Raw genomic sequence first — 14,942 nt, 5'->3', positions numbered from 1 at the left:
CCCCTCACATTAGGCACATGCCCACCCCTTCCCCTTGGGAGTCCCATGTAGTCCCGGATTAGTCTCAGTGATGTGAGGAAAACAGATGATGGCTTTAGAAGGCAGTATGTTTGGTGAATTTTTTCTTGGATGTTTGAGAGAGGCTCAGAGAAGGACAATGATATTAAAGGAATTAAGTTGCACTTAAAACGCACCAAGTCTTTTATGGTGGAGTTCAGTGTCTGCCCTCAGTCCTGCCGGCCTGTGTAGAGCGGGTTGTTTTAGGTGCTGTGGTTATAACGTACGTAAACCCATCTTCTCTCATTTCTGGACCTTAGAGTACTCTTTTTGTGATTTGCTGGTTGGGAGGGGGTTTGAAATGTGTGAAAGCATCAGGAAGTGGCAGAAAAGGCAATGCCTGGGAAACAGCAGTGTGCATTGTTCTGGATATTAATTTTCATTTGAATATGGGCTCCCATGAAATCTTGTCTTCTGAATAAGCTCTATTGATCATAAAGGGTGATTGTGGACTATCACTTGGGCTATTGGCTCCAGAAAACACACCACCCAAAATTGTCTGTTCCTAAACCACAGAGAACTCATGAAAAGGAAATGGGGTCTTAGAAGTCTACCCAGTCTTGCTTCCAGGAAAATTAAGAATCTGGACAGTACTGAGAGTTTGCACCAATGCGGCTTTTTTTTCCTCTAATTCTTTTCTTCTTCTTCTTCCTCCACCTCTCTCTGTGTGAAAAACTGGGTGGCGAGGTGGGGCAGGAAATGGTTTGCTTCAGATCACTGTCCTTCCCAACAGTGAAAGGGAGTTCCCCACAGTTGTGGTTGTTGAATGTTTTTAGGTCCCCGGTTCACCTGCCCTAATCATTCCATTTTGCCAGTGCCACATCCCTCCCATAGAGTAATAAAAATGCCTTGCTTCTGATAGGGTACAAGTGAGGTGATATCTAATTGCAGTTAATTAAGATTAATAAATAAAGAGCCCCCTCAAATAGAAAGTTTGTGTGACATTACCATTTTATAAGTATCCTTTCTTTAAACAAATACTGAGGGCTATCTCGATGTCAGGTGCTGTGTCAGGCTCTCAGGATGCGTGAGTTCTGCTGTCAGAAAGCATACAGCCTACTAGGAAGTCATATCTGATTATGATGCAAGGAACTCGATGTATGGTGGTTAGTGCTCAGGTCCTTAAAAGGGACAGATTCAGTACAGGGGAAGTCCAGATTACTGCTGCTTTTTGGGGGGTGTAGAAAGACGGAGGTGCTGGTCATGAATGGCTTCCCAAGCAGTTGATATCAAGATATGGCAAGATATAGAGGAAGGACATTGCAGATCAATTGCAAACAGCATCGCGAAATCATGGCAATAGAACACTTTAGCACATTTCGGGGGAAAGCAGTCACCGTGGAATTGCATTAAACATTTACTAAATTGCATATATAATTTCAGTAGCAAGAAGAGAAAAATTAAAAGAGTGCAGGCTGTGTACTCAATGACCATAGGTCCTGGAGTGAGCATGAGAGCGAATGCACGTGGGTCCTGGTCTCTCTGCTTCCAGTGTCTCCCCTGCGTAGGAGACTTGGTGCTGGAGAGACAGCAGCGAGCAGATACAATCCCTGCACCCATGGAACTTACATTCAAAGGAGGAGGCAGGCAATAGTCACATATAGATCTGATTTCAACCTGTATGTCCTTCCGAGAGAAAAAATAGAAAAAATAATCTAGAAGTAAAAGGGAAAAGCTTCCTTCAAGAAATATTTGATCTGTGATTTCAGAATGAGTAGATTTTAATTAGATGAAGAATGGAAAAACATGAACCCAGACCTAAATAGCTCTGTTATTTCCCTCAGTCAATCTCTCTCCCTTCCCTCTCTCTTTCCTTCTCTCTCATTCCTTCACCCTCCCTCCTCACTCTCCCTCCTCTCCACTATTCTTCCTTGCCTCCCTTCCTCTCTCTCTTAGAGGAGATATTTATGGCATGGATCGCTAAAATGCATAGGAATCCAACAGTGTCTATAGATGCTAACACTACACAGGTCAGGAGTGTGACCTATTGTCTGTTTTGTTCACTGCTCTAACCTCAGTGGCTATAACATTGCATGGCACGGAATAGGTATTCAATAAATATTTGTTGAAGGAAGTAATTAATCAATTAGTTAATTAGGTACACAAAAAATAGGCGGGAGTTACAGAGAGCCAAGTTCATCTCGGAACAAGGAGGGACATCTAACATAATGTTCAAGACAGCCTGATATAATAGAAATATTTCTGAACTTGGAGTGAAAGAAATTAACAACCTGTTAATTTTGACCATGGGCACATCACTTAACTCTCTGAGCCTTACGTTATCTATTAAATAATAGATCACCTTTGTCCTGCCTAATTCAAAGGATTATTGTGAGGTTGTGAGTATGTAAAACACAGAGTTTATTCCTGTATTATCATTTATTAATTATTGCATTATTTTCCACATGAACAACTGTAAACCTACTTTTGCCTACCCCTGTATTTATTATCAGGTGGAATAATGAACTCCTAGCCCAGTTGGTGCTGGGTATTCTCTGTAACATCTTGTTCTGTAGACTCTTGTCTTACGTGGGAGTTTGAACAAAATGACTCAAATTCTTTCCAAGTTATATATACTATGGTTTTGACACATAAATTCATTATTTACCCATTTCCATAAGTTGTATTTTAAAGTTTTGAATACATAAAGCTGAGTTAAAATATTGAAATATTGGATAAAAATGATGTAGATCAAAAAGCAAAAAATACGGAGAAGCTTGTTTAATGGTGGACAAAGATCTTAAACTAACATCTGTGTATAATTCTCTAGGAAGGGGAAAAATTCAAATGTCTGATTTCCTCCAGAATTTGTGAACACTCTGAATATCAGTTCTGCAGCCTTGTTTCCCAAGCTGCGAGAAGAAAGGGGGTCCCTTAAATGTCAGCGATTGGGGTTTTGAGGAATTTCAAATTACTAGGAAGCTCCTAGACACTTAGTGACTCCCTAGTGATTTGAAAACCTTGCTGGCTGCTGGCAGTAGTTTGCATGGAGACTGAATTTTATCTCAGCCCTTTTGAAAAAGTAAAGAAGCCACAAATCCAGTAGCTGTTCAAAACAACAAAGAAGGTGCCTTTGGCTTCTAACAGGAGTGTCTCTGAATTCCTCAAGGAATTCCAAGCCTAGGGTTGATCCAGCTGGCAGGAGGTATCGATCTCCACTTGAATTCACTGAATAAATAATGGTTGCCATAGTTATTGAGCAGTCACAACTGGTTGGAGAGCAGGGAAAACTCCCAGGCACCTTTTGTGAGTTTGGCCATGAGAAAGTCTGGTTACAAGGCTCCATAATCACCCCACTTCCGAAATTCAGCCAACAATATTGTTCAATTTCTTTATTCTGATAATGAATATGGTATCTTGAGTATAATTCAAGACATGATGCACTGAAAGGAAAGGAAAACTTAAAACAACGGATTGGCATTTTATTCAGGAAGAAGCATCTCTCCCTGGGTTATGAACCTAATTTGATATATCTCAGTATTAACAGAATGTACTATCAGCAAGGTGATTTTGTCATCATGCTATAGCTACTAGAAGGCTTCACAAAGGACCAAATCCTTGTTTGTTCTATGTTAACAGTGTTTATTATACAAATAGCATTAGTCTGGAAATTTTAAAAGAGTTATCTGACAATCTCATAAATATTTTCACATTTCTGTTTTCTTTCATTCTTCTCTGTATGCAGAAATAATTTTTACATAGATGTAATCACAGTTTAGATGCCATTTTATGTTCTATTCTCTGTTAAATGTGATGTTATGTATTTTTCCATGTTGCTTCTTAGCCTTAGTATTGGTCTTTTCTGATGTCTACGGAATCTTCCATTACGTGGACATACTATTTTTTACTTAACAGTTCCTCTATCCTTCCACTCTTTATCTTTCCCCAGCTTTTAAAATAGATAATGCTATCCAAAATGTCTTCATGCACACAGTTTTATTCTTCTGTTGAGTTTTTCCTTCAGATAAATTCCCATGAGTGGGATTACTTGGTCAGAGGTTATGAACATTTTATAGCTCTTAAAATATACTGCCAAATTTGCAGTCTGCTTTTTTTTTTTTTTTTTTTTTTTTTTTGCTTTTGGGGGAAAAATAAAACTTTAGGCAGAATATCATTGCAGACTGGATTACTCTTGAAGTTTACTCCTGAGTTCCTGTATTGAATAAAGGTAAACCATAGAGGACAGATTGGCATCTGGACTGATTAGCTAATAGTTTCCTGGGGAAAGAAAAGTCATACACTACAAAGCTTAGGAACTAGGGGGTTTTATTGCCTTTTTTTTTTAAGGACCCTGCAGTTGGCAGCCATTGCCATGTGTCAGGCATCACTTAGGTGCTGACTATACCATGAGTGTAACACTCTCCAGTTGATACAACTCTTTCATGTAGCATCACTTTAGCTGAGCCTCACAATAACCTATGGAAGTGGGTTTTCTTATAGTCACACTTTTTCTTTTGATGTATTATGTCATATTGAAGACACACAGAAAGGAAAGAAGAAGAATACAACTAAGATTTACATATCTACCTGTTTTTCCTAGGATGCCATCGAGGCTTAGAGAGATTAGGTCACACCACTAGTAAGTGACAGAGCCAAAACTGGAACTTAGGTCTGACTCCAAGCGCAGTGCCCTTTTCTCTGTATTATGTTGCATTGAGACTAGACGTCTGCATGTTACAATCCATTGAGATGCTGCTGGCAATTTTCATAGTTGGACTTAAATATAATTATAACACCTCAAAGTTGGAAGGGACCTTAGAAGTCATTAAATCCAACCTCCTTCTCTAAGATGGGCCCTAGACAGGGAAAAACTCACCCAAGTCATACACAGTCAGCCAAGCTGGGGAATAATGCTGATCTCCTGGAGGTTGGGCCTCCTTTAAATTAGGACAAGAGAGGAAAATAATGTCTGGATAGTTGCTTCATTTTTCTGATGACTTTTGCTACAAGGAAGTAACTTTTCTAACAAAAATATTCCCAACTAAAAAAATTAAGGAGAGGGAGTGGAATTAGCAACTAAAATGTGATTTCCCATTGGGTGGATGCCTTTCATCTCTCACAAATTATTTTACATCTAAAATATAGTGAGAGAGGAAAACTTTGACTGAGATAACTGGGGCCAGGAAGAGACATCATGAAAACTTTGAGATAACTGGGGCCAAGGTCTTCTCTCAGTAAAGAGGCTCTTCTACCTACATGCTGAGGGAGCAAAGTAATTGGTACCGGATGCCAGGCTCCTTTCTCATTATAGGGAGATGTAACAGTGCTCTGGAGCAAGAAGAAAGAGTCTGCCTCAGAAGCCAGGCTTCAAATCCCAGCCTTTAGCAGCTGTGTGACTTCGGGAAAGTCACTTAACCTTGTACATGAAATAAGAGACCACAATATTTAACATGGGGATCATTTTATATATTGTTTTATAGAAAATAGCATACTGGTATTCATGTCTAGCTACATTATAAAACGCCTACCCTGCCTCCTTCTGGGCCACCTCCCTTCTTTGTGCCATCTCCACAGCAGGCGGACACGTGTATGTTGTGTAAACTGCCAGGTATAGGGCCATACGTGCTTCAAGGGATAAAAACAAGGACAAAGAAAACTGGATTTTTTCATGTTGGTCAGCATGAAAACACAAGAGTGCACTTTGGTTTGGGTCTTGTGGGGCAGCCAATGGAACTTACAGCCACCCCTACCAAGTGAGTCTGCCAAGATGGGAATATTCATTTATTTGCCTGGATGTGATTCTGGGTCACTCTGAAAATGAGTTGCCTCCTGACAGGGCTTTTGTAAGACCTCCGTAGGATAAGGCGTGCAGGGTAATAACCATCCTGTCATTCATTCAGTGTGGCTATGTGCGGGAAACCGTCTGCTTCATCTGCATTATTCCCCTGAGTTGGTCTGCCCAGAAACCCTGAATTGTGTTGTTACTATCTTTATTTTATGAGGAAACCAGAGCTGAGAAGTCAAAGGACTTACTCAAGGGCACACAGTGAGTGACAGACTGGGATTTAAACCCTGGTGCTGTTTGATACCAAAGGCCATGAACCACCTCCAAGAGGGAGGGCACTTTGATTGTAAAGTGCCATTCCAACTAGCAGAACAGTACACAGGCCTCGATTAGGCATTCAGTTTCTTAAGATGTAACTGTCTCCTAAACTTGACCTTTCCTATGTCTCTGCAGAACGACATGGGTTAAAAGAACCAAAGAGAGTGGAGGAGCTATGCAACAAGATCACAAGCAGCTTAAAAGACCACCAGAGCAAGGGACAGGCTTTGGAGCCCACTGAGCCCAAGGTCCGGGGTGCCCTGGAAGAACTGCGGAAGATCTGCACCCTGGGCCTCCAGCGTATCTTCTACCTGAAGCTGGAGGACCTGGTGTCTCCCCCTTCCATCATCGACAAGCTCTTCCTGGACACCCTGCCTTTCTGAGTAGGGGCAGCCTGCGCAGGCAGCCGCCACGTCTGCTCGCACCTGCTTGCTAAGCAACAGATGGATGGGTCTGAACACCTACCATTCCTGTCCTTGCTTAAGAGAAAAAGCAGCTCCTGACAACAAGAAAGACTTTTTTTTTTTCTGGCACTTTTCTTTACAACTTAAAGCCAGAAAACTTGCAGAGTATTGTGTTGGGGTTGTGTTTTATATTTAGGCTTTGGGGTTGGGGTGGGAGGGGGTCATAGTTCATGGGGGTTTTCTAAGAAATTGCTAATAAAGCACTTTTGGACGATGCTATCCCAGCAGGGAAAAAAAGGATAATATAACTGTTTTAAAACTGTTTCTGGGGAATACAATTATAGTTGCTTTGTATTTAAAAACAAGAACAGCCAAGGGTTGTTTGCCAGCGTAGGACCTATCTTGAGAGGATCACTTTAGAATACACTTCCTGTGTCAAGGGTACATATGTGGTGCAAACAAGGCAGATTCCCTGTTCTTAATTTCTTTCTTTCTTTATTTTAACAAATGGTGAAAGATGGAGGATAACCTACAAATGAGACATGGCAAAGTGATTAACGGCTGTTCGCTTCCATATACAAGTGCAATTTTTAAAGTGCTGTCTTACTAAGTCTTGTTTATTAACTCTCCTTTATTTTATATGGAAGTCAAAAGGAGGCAGTCAAGTTAGCAGATGGCAAATGTTAATTTCCTAGCAGAGGCTTTGTCCACCTGCCCTGCAGAACCCTTCTGAGGTATGGTCCGTCCAAGATTTCAGGCCATTCTTAATGGATCCAGATCCCTGCCCTGACTGTCCAGCTGTCCTGAAGGGGGCGCAGTTTGTAAGACAGATCACACACAACTGTTTTGATTGTGTTCTATCAGCCCGTCCAGAGATTCCTCAGCTTCCTTCAATCATAGCAACTCGCTGACACGTTCACTCAGAAGCCCAGGAGCATTCAGTGAGTCTCAAGTGATTGATTCCTAGATAAAAACATGCAAATAAGTAGGAACTGGATCATACAGGGTAAACACCAGGGGTAATAAGGATTTTTAATATATATAATTTAATTTTTGTTATCGGTTAAAGAGACAATTTTGGAGAGCAAGCAAGTCTTATTTTTTAAAAAATAGTATGAATGTGAGTACTAGAAAGGATTAGTGGGCTGCGTTTCAACATTCCGTGTTCGTACTCCCTTTTGTATGTTTATACTGTTAATGCCATATTACTATGAGATAATTTGTTGCATAGTGTCCTTATTTGTATAAACATTTGTATGCACGTTATATTGTAATAGCTTTGCCTGTATTTATTGCAAGACCACCAGCTCCTGGAAGCTGAGTTACAGAGTACTTAAATTGGGTGTTCACAGTGACTTGGATACGCCAATTAGAAATTAAATAAGCAAATATATATAAATATAGCAGGTTACATATATATTTATAATGTGTCTTTTTATTAACCATTTGTACAATAAATGTTACTTCCCATGCAGTTATTTTATGGTTCATTTGCAGTGACTTTTAAGGCAGTACTGTTTAGCACTTTGATATTAAAATTTTGCTTATGTTTTGCTAAATTCGAATAATGTTTGAAGATTTGTAGGTCTGAAAGTCTTTATATTATATATTCTGTATCAAGTCAAAATATCTTTGGCCATTTTTGCTAAGACACAAACTTTGAATGTCAAACTGATGTCACAGTAGTTTTTGTTAGCTTTAAATCATTTTTGCTTTAGTCTTTTTAAAGGAAAAATAACAAAACTATGCTGTTTATATTGTCATTAAATTATACAATCAAACAAATGCCAAATGAATTGCCTAATTGCTGCAAAAAGTAACCCAGATAGCAAACCATGTGTTTTTTTCCAAGAGTCATTCTGATATTTGATCATATATTATGTTTATGTGAGCTTTTATGAAAGATTATTATTTTTATATCAAGATGATAGAATCTGGCATGTTAGTCTCTAGGAATGTTAGACTTGGAAGGGGCCTGGCTTGTCAGCTAGTCCACCCCAACCCCAAAATTCACAGAGGAGAAAACCCAGGGCCCATCACAGGATAAAGGGTTACCCAAGGTCAAACAGCTAGTACCGGAATCAAGACTAGGACCTAACTCTCCTTCCCATCATCTTTTTACTCAACTTACCGCATCTATAGGAAAACGGGCTTTTAAAAATAACCAGCAATGCTTACATTTTACCTGATGATAACCATGAGTAAAGTAGTACTTTTGCATTAATTTTTTCAGCTTATATGCAAACATTAATAAACATTTTTAAGTATCAGGAAAGCTAACATTTCATGTAAGGTATCAATAGCTTCAGACCAAATTCAAGTTGAATTTGAATAAATTAGAAGTGCTGTGCATACATAATCCTCTCATGCACCATTAGTATTGCAAAGTCAGTCCTTGTTTTTTTGTCATGTCTGAAAATAACAACAAAAAAAACAGAGCCCCAGAGAAATGCTGTTACTTTTTATTTTTACACCCATCAGATTTAAGGAAAAGACTTTTTAACCATGATATTGATTGGAAGAAATGAAGAAGGATTTTAGTTTTAGGTCCAGACATTCGTGCTGAAAATAAAGATGATAGCCAGCATTCTTCTGTCTTCCATAGTTATTATAACTATGAGGGCCTCCCAAGTCATCTACCAATTCAACTCTCTTTTTTTTTGTCTTAATATTGACACACAAGTTTATACAGTGGATGACCAAATGGACGCAGAAGAGGACAGCAAGAATTAAAGCAGGTGATTCTTCCCTTATGGGAGATCTCTCTCAGTGTGAACAAGCCTTCTGTGGGCAGAAATCAGGAATCCACCAGCTGTTAATGGAGAGTGCCTTGCTTTTATTTCAGACAGCAGAGTTTTCCAGAGTTTCTCTGCTCCTCAAACAGCATTGCTCTTTAGTATGTGTTAACCTGTGATTTGAAAGAAATGCTCTTGTATATTAACAATGTAAATTTAAATGATTAAATTAAATTACATTTTATCAATGGCTACTGGTGTGTTGAATAAGCATGCTTCATTTAACAGTGTTTTCTTAATCATTCATTTAATAGTATTGGCTGTGAACTCTTAAACACATCCCCAAATGGATTTTTTAAAAAGCTTACTAATGTTGAAAAATTAATAGGCATTCCAATTGGAAATATATTAAACCTCACTGATTGGGAAGAAGGACATTCTAAATTCAATAACCATTTATTGACTACTTCCTGCTTGCAAAGTACTGCTGGGTGCTTTTAGGAGATACAAATGCACAGTGTATGAAACTGCTTTTCTTTCAACTGTATATAACTTAATGGAGCTAACAATTTGTTGTCTAAGTATATTCTTTAAGGGTTATGAAGGATTGAGTTTTATATCAAGATGATGGGATATCAATTGTTTGTGAACCAGAATTTGTAAGAATCAAGGTTAGAGTTCTCAGAGATGGATCAGTACTCTGCTTTTTTGTGGAAGCCATTACTGCTACACTGCCAGACACCCCTCTCTGTAAGCAATGTCAGTGCAACTATCATTCAACTCTATCCTAAACATCATATATTGAGTTAGTGCAAACACATTTTTTGCATGTGCTGATAGTTCAGAAAAAGAAATGTGGAGCTCTCATGATTTACTTCATCAGCTTATGCATAAAGTAGTTTCTGTGACATCTAAGAGCCATGTGTGGTCTAAAAGCCAAACCCTTCTTCCTGCTTCTCAGCAGCACTTTCATTTCCTCAGCAATAAGATATGATTAGCAAGAAAAAAATGAGAGATCATCTTGCATATGAATTTAAACATAGGGGCTTGGCTAGAAAAAAAAGGATTAAGTTCCTTCTTTGGGGACGCTAGGAGCAAAAGTCTGGTTTGAATGGGTAGGGAGGCGGGGAGCTCACTAAATAAGGGGTACTTGCCTGCAGTTGAATCATACATTAAACATGCAAAGATCATACTTTAATACAAGAAGCTAAATGTTGACTTTTTAAAAATCTGTGGTAAAATGCATAAACACTTACCATCTTAACAATTTTTACGTGTACGATTCAGTGATGTCAAACACATTCATATTGTTTAACCAATCTTCAGAACTCTTCATCCTGCAAAACTGAGACACCTATAGGTCTTTGAGCGAACGCATTTCCTTTCTCTAGAGTAAATACATAGGTGTGGAATCACTGGGTAGGTTTAACTTATGAGAAGCTGCCAAGCCTTTTATATAGAAATAGGATGTTTAGCCAGGCACATGGCCACTTAGGATAAACATGTTTCTCAGACTTCTGTGCAGCTAGGGGTAGCCTTGGCAGTCTGTTTTGGTCAATGGGATACAAGCGAAAGTGTCATCTGGGCACTATGTCCTATATGCTACTCTCTCCTTCCAGGTGGCATGTGACAGCAGCCTTCTAGAGACAACATTATTATTGTCTGGCCCCATAAAGTGTCTCTATGGGTGGAAATTTCAACTTGGCAAAGAATCAGGAGCAGTATCCTGATAGGTGATATTCTAGGATGGCTTGTATATAGGGCTGGTCTTGGAATATGTCTGATTTGTATTGTAACTCACGTTAGCTGGGGCCTCTGCTCTTTAGGATCTAGAAGGCATTGTTTTGAACTTCCTATTCCACAAACAAGGAGGTCCAAAGACCTCCTCAAGACATTTTCAAATTGTACCATTTTTTTACATTAGCCCTGGCTTTAACGTGCCACTTCTGTTTGCTTAGCTCTGTTAATGACCTGCCTTGCCGTACTTCTTTCGGGTGTCATCCCTATTTCTGCAAGTACAACTTGGATCTTTTCCTTAATTTCCACACCAAAATCACGTATAAGGCTTGCCCAGATTCTAGAAGCCTATCTTAAGCAACAGCTGGTGTCATTCACCTCTTTTTGTTCATCCCTCTCTCCACCTTCTACCTGGAACATGAACGCTGTCTTGGGCTATGGAGGTAGCGGCTCTTCTTCAGGACTGTAAAAAAATAAGTTGGAAGGAATCCAGGTCTCTGAGAGTTTTGTGGAGAAGAGTTACCCTGTCAGTCCTGTGTTGCTTATATTAAATGATTCATGAGAAAGAAAGAAACTCCTTGTTCAAACCGTTATTTTGAGTTTTTCCATTACTCAAAGCTGAACTGCATCCCAACTAAGACACACAAGATGTAAAAAAAAAAAAAAAAAAAAAAAAAAAGAGGCCCATCTGCAGCATAGGTTTAAAAAAAGGTGTCAGGAGTATTAAGGATAGTGACTCAGTACGAATCAGTCATGTTTTGAGGCTACCAAAAACCCAAAGACATCTTAAGTCACAATTATTTATTCATTTATTAATTCCTCGATTCATTCAACTTTGCACTAGGTCCTGTGTTTCTGCTTCTTCATAACCTCCTAGACCGGATGCAGGCTGCCCCCACATGGTCATAATTCTTTCTATCTTGTGGTTTCTCTTACCACCTTCTAATTTCACTTTCACCACTAACCGCCTTATTCAATATTTTCCAATTCCTATTCCTGAGAGAGAAAATGTAATAGGTCTAGCTCAACTTTTCATGCCAGGCCAAAGGAGGTGCCTGAACAATCTGCAGAATAGGTGCCCCTGGGTCATCTCTTGTCCAATCAGCTGTGGTTGAAGAAGAACATGCATTGACCCTTCGGAAAATATGGTAACGTGAATGGTTTCAATCTGAAAGAGCTGTGATTATAGTGGCACTGTGACTATCCTGTCCAATATAGCAGGAAGCTTGATTTGGTTTAAGGGAGCGATTGTAGAGGACAGTTTGGGTAGAATCTTTTTGATCTCTTTAGTGCCTAGCACAATGCCTGGTTCCCTGAAACTCTTAGAAAATGCCTGTTGAATGAATTCAAGTTAGATCTTCAGTGATGGAAGTGGGAGATAGAAAACATATCAAATTCCCAAGAGATAGACTATGTCATGGCTTCCAAAGTTGGTATCTATCTAGTTTCATATTTTTCTGAACTTCAATGCAAAAAGAAAAAGGAAAAGACAGAGAAAAACCGTGAAAATCATCACAACCCCAAGGAAGGTTTGTTTTTTTCCTTTCCTTTAGAAAGCAGCTGTCAGTTTAACTTATCTGAAAATACTGTCAGTGATGAGCATGACTGAAAATGCATTTTATCTGTAATTAGAGAGATTACATTAAACACTATTATTTGCAGGCACACATTGAATTAACCCTAATCGAGGCTAGCAAATAGTAGAGTCTGCCTATTTTTTGCCTCAAAAGTTTTAGAAAATTGTGACAGTTGACACACAAGGGACAATGCTGACGAGATTTCTTTCTGTCAAATGCCAGACAGTAATTGTAATTGCGTTTAAAAATGTTTTAAGCAGTTTCTTTAGTAAATCAGAAGTTGCCACAAATCGTGCTGATAGTATCTAAACATGGGGGTTGTTGACTGTGCATTCCAATATGAGTTTAATGAATTGATTTTTTAAGGAATTTAACTTTGCATCTGTTTTCAGGTATAATTAATTCACTCTGTTTAATGTGATTAGCATGGATATCTGTGGATTACACATGATCCCCTTTATTTATTCACTTATTTTTAATCTGCCACACTGTCCATTGGGAAATTATATAAGAGTTTTTGGGAAAACATCTTGCTGGTTGCTTTGATCACATTGGATTTCTGCAAAGCAGAACCCTGGCAGGAATTCACTGATTATTCAGAGTGTAAAGCAATGTGCTCCTGTTTGAGGGACCTGTTAAAGTTTACACAGTCTCCATCTTTAAAGAGTTTATAATCCAGAGGGGAAGATGAGACAAACATTCCAATGAAAGCCACTTGTAGGAAAACATGGCTGTCCTCGGATTCTTCTTTCTCTGAGCACCCCTCCCCAGCTCTCCTTAAATAGTGCTATAACCTAGGAATATCAATGGCCTGCCTCGTTCATGCTTCCCACTGTTCTGGGCAGCCTTATGCCTGGCTTCAACTACCACTCCTGAATCTATCCCTCTAACTCTCACAGCCCTTCCCCCTGAACTTTCAACCTGGAGCTCCAGGTACCTCCAGATATCTTCATCTGCACATCCCACAGGTACTTCAAATTTAACATACCAAACCCAAATCTGTGCTCTCCACCCAAATTTGTCCCTACTGTCTTCCCAATCTCTGCAAATGGCTCCTCCATTCACCCAGGCATCCAAGCCAGCCATTTTCAACAAGTGTGCCACGTCAGGCACACTGGTGCGCCGCAAGAATTTTTAAAACATGCAATACTTAACTATTTAGTCAGGAGCACTGACTTCTTTTCCCTTAGACTGTCAAATAAAAAAATGACAACAGCCAACATAGCATTCCAGTACAAATGAATCCAAATTATACCTATAGTTTGTCAGACAGGCAAAAAATACATTTTAGTGTGCCGCAGAATTTAATAATTAGTTTACATGTGCCACAGGATGAAAAAGGCTGAAAATCACTGGTCCATGCTAAACTATTGTTGTGAGTCTCAGAACAAGAAGGTACTCATTTATTCCCCTTGGTTCTCAAAATTTAATGTTCACCTTTAACGTTTATTGGAATCATCTGGAAAGCCATTAAAAACAGTTTTCTGGCCCTGGCCAGTGTGGCTCAGTTGGTTGGGGCATCGTCCCATAACCGAAGGGTTGTGGATTCAATTTTCTGGTCAGGGCACATACCTAGGTTGCAGGTTCAATCCCCTGTCCAGGTGCATACAATCCCTGGTCAGGGCACATCCAGGAGGCAACCAACCAGTGTTTCTCTCTTGCTCTGAAGTTTCTCTCTCTCCCTTCCACTCTCTCTAAAAGCAATGAAAAAGCAAAAGCAAAAACATTTTCTGAGACTCATGTCCAGAAATTCTGTTTTAGCAGTCTGGAGTGGGGTCCTTGAATTTACACTTCTAACAAGTTTATGAGTGACACCAATGCTGTTGGGCCAGGGACCACATTTGGAGGACAATCACCCTAGAGAATGAAAAAAAAAAACTCAGGCACATTTCTATGACCCACCAAATCATTAGTGTTTGAGTGATCACTGGCAAAGAATGAAAGCCCAGGAAGCTAATCTCCTCTGAGGAGAGCATTTCTGCATCAGCCAGAGGAAGCATGAATTAATGAAACAGCATGTGATTTAAATATTTCTTGATCCATCAACGATGCATGGAGTGCCTACCTTCTGCTAGGCACAGTGCAAGGCACTGAGCTGGGCTCTGAGATACAACGCTGAGTAAAACCATGACACAATCCATGTTTTAACAGGTGAATGTGAGCAATTCATTGCAACTTTGATGTCTCATCTGTAAAATAGAGTAATAATGTCACTTGTGTTGACTTAAGATATCAAATGGAGGACTATATGAAGTGCCTAGTTCAGCACCTTGTATATCGATACTCAATAAAGGTACTTAATAAATAATAATTAGTTCTTTTTTATGTTAGAATTAGCCACTTTAAAGTGCTACCCAATATTAGTTGCCATTATTTTTAGCATTATTTC

The 14,942-nt window shown here is 39.3% G+C and overlaps 1 protein-coding gene and 1 long non-coding RNA gene across 2 annotated transcripts in view; one reads left to right on the top strand and one right to left on the bottom strand.

Annotated features, from left to right (window-relative positions):
• Positions 1-6,483, top strand: part of NR4A3 (nuclear receptor subfamily 4 group A member 3) — a 33,431-nt gene extending 26,948 nt beyond the window's left edge. The window contains exon 8 of the mRNA XM_054584618.1: positions 6,236-6,483. Coding sequence (XP_054440593.1) covers positions 6,236-6,483 — 248 coding nt within the window. The remainder of the gene's footprint in view (positions 1-6,235) is intronic.
• Positions 6,484-9,256: 2,773 nt separating this feature from the next.
• Positions 9,257-14,739, bottom strand: LOC129079666 (uncharacterized). Its single transcript, XR_008530072.1, has 5 exons — positions 14,619-14,739; positions 14,126-14,247; positions 11,355-11,439; positions 10,496-10,576; positions 9,257-9,412 (listed from the first exon to the last, which is right to left on the bottom strand). It is a non-coding gene; the product is annotated as an uncharacterized LOC129079666 (long non-coding RNA).
• Positions 14,740-14,942: the final 203 nt, after the last annotated feature.

Source organism: Pteronotus mesoamericanus, unplaced genomic scaffold, assembly GCF_021234165.1.
Source record: "Pteronotus mesoamericanus isolate MK-2021 breed Mesoamerican mustached bat unplaced genomic scaffold, CSHL_Meso_final contig_78, whole genome shotgun sequence".
Lineage (NCBI taxonomy): Eukaryota > Metazoa > Chordata > Mammalia > Chiroptera > Mormoopidae > Pteronotus > Pteronotus mesoamericanus.
This window is presented reverse-complemented; position numbering and strand designations above follow the sequence as displayed.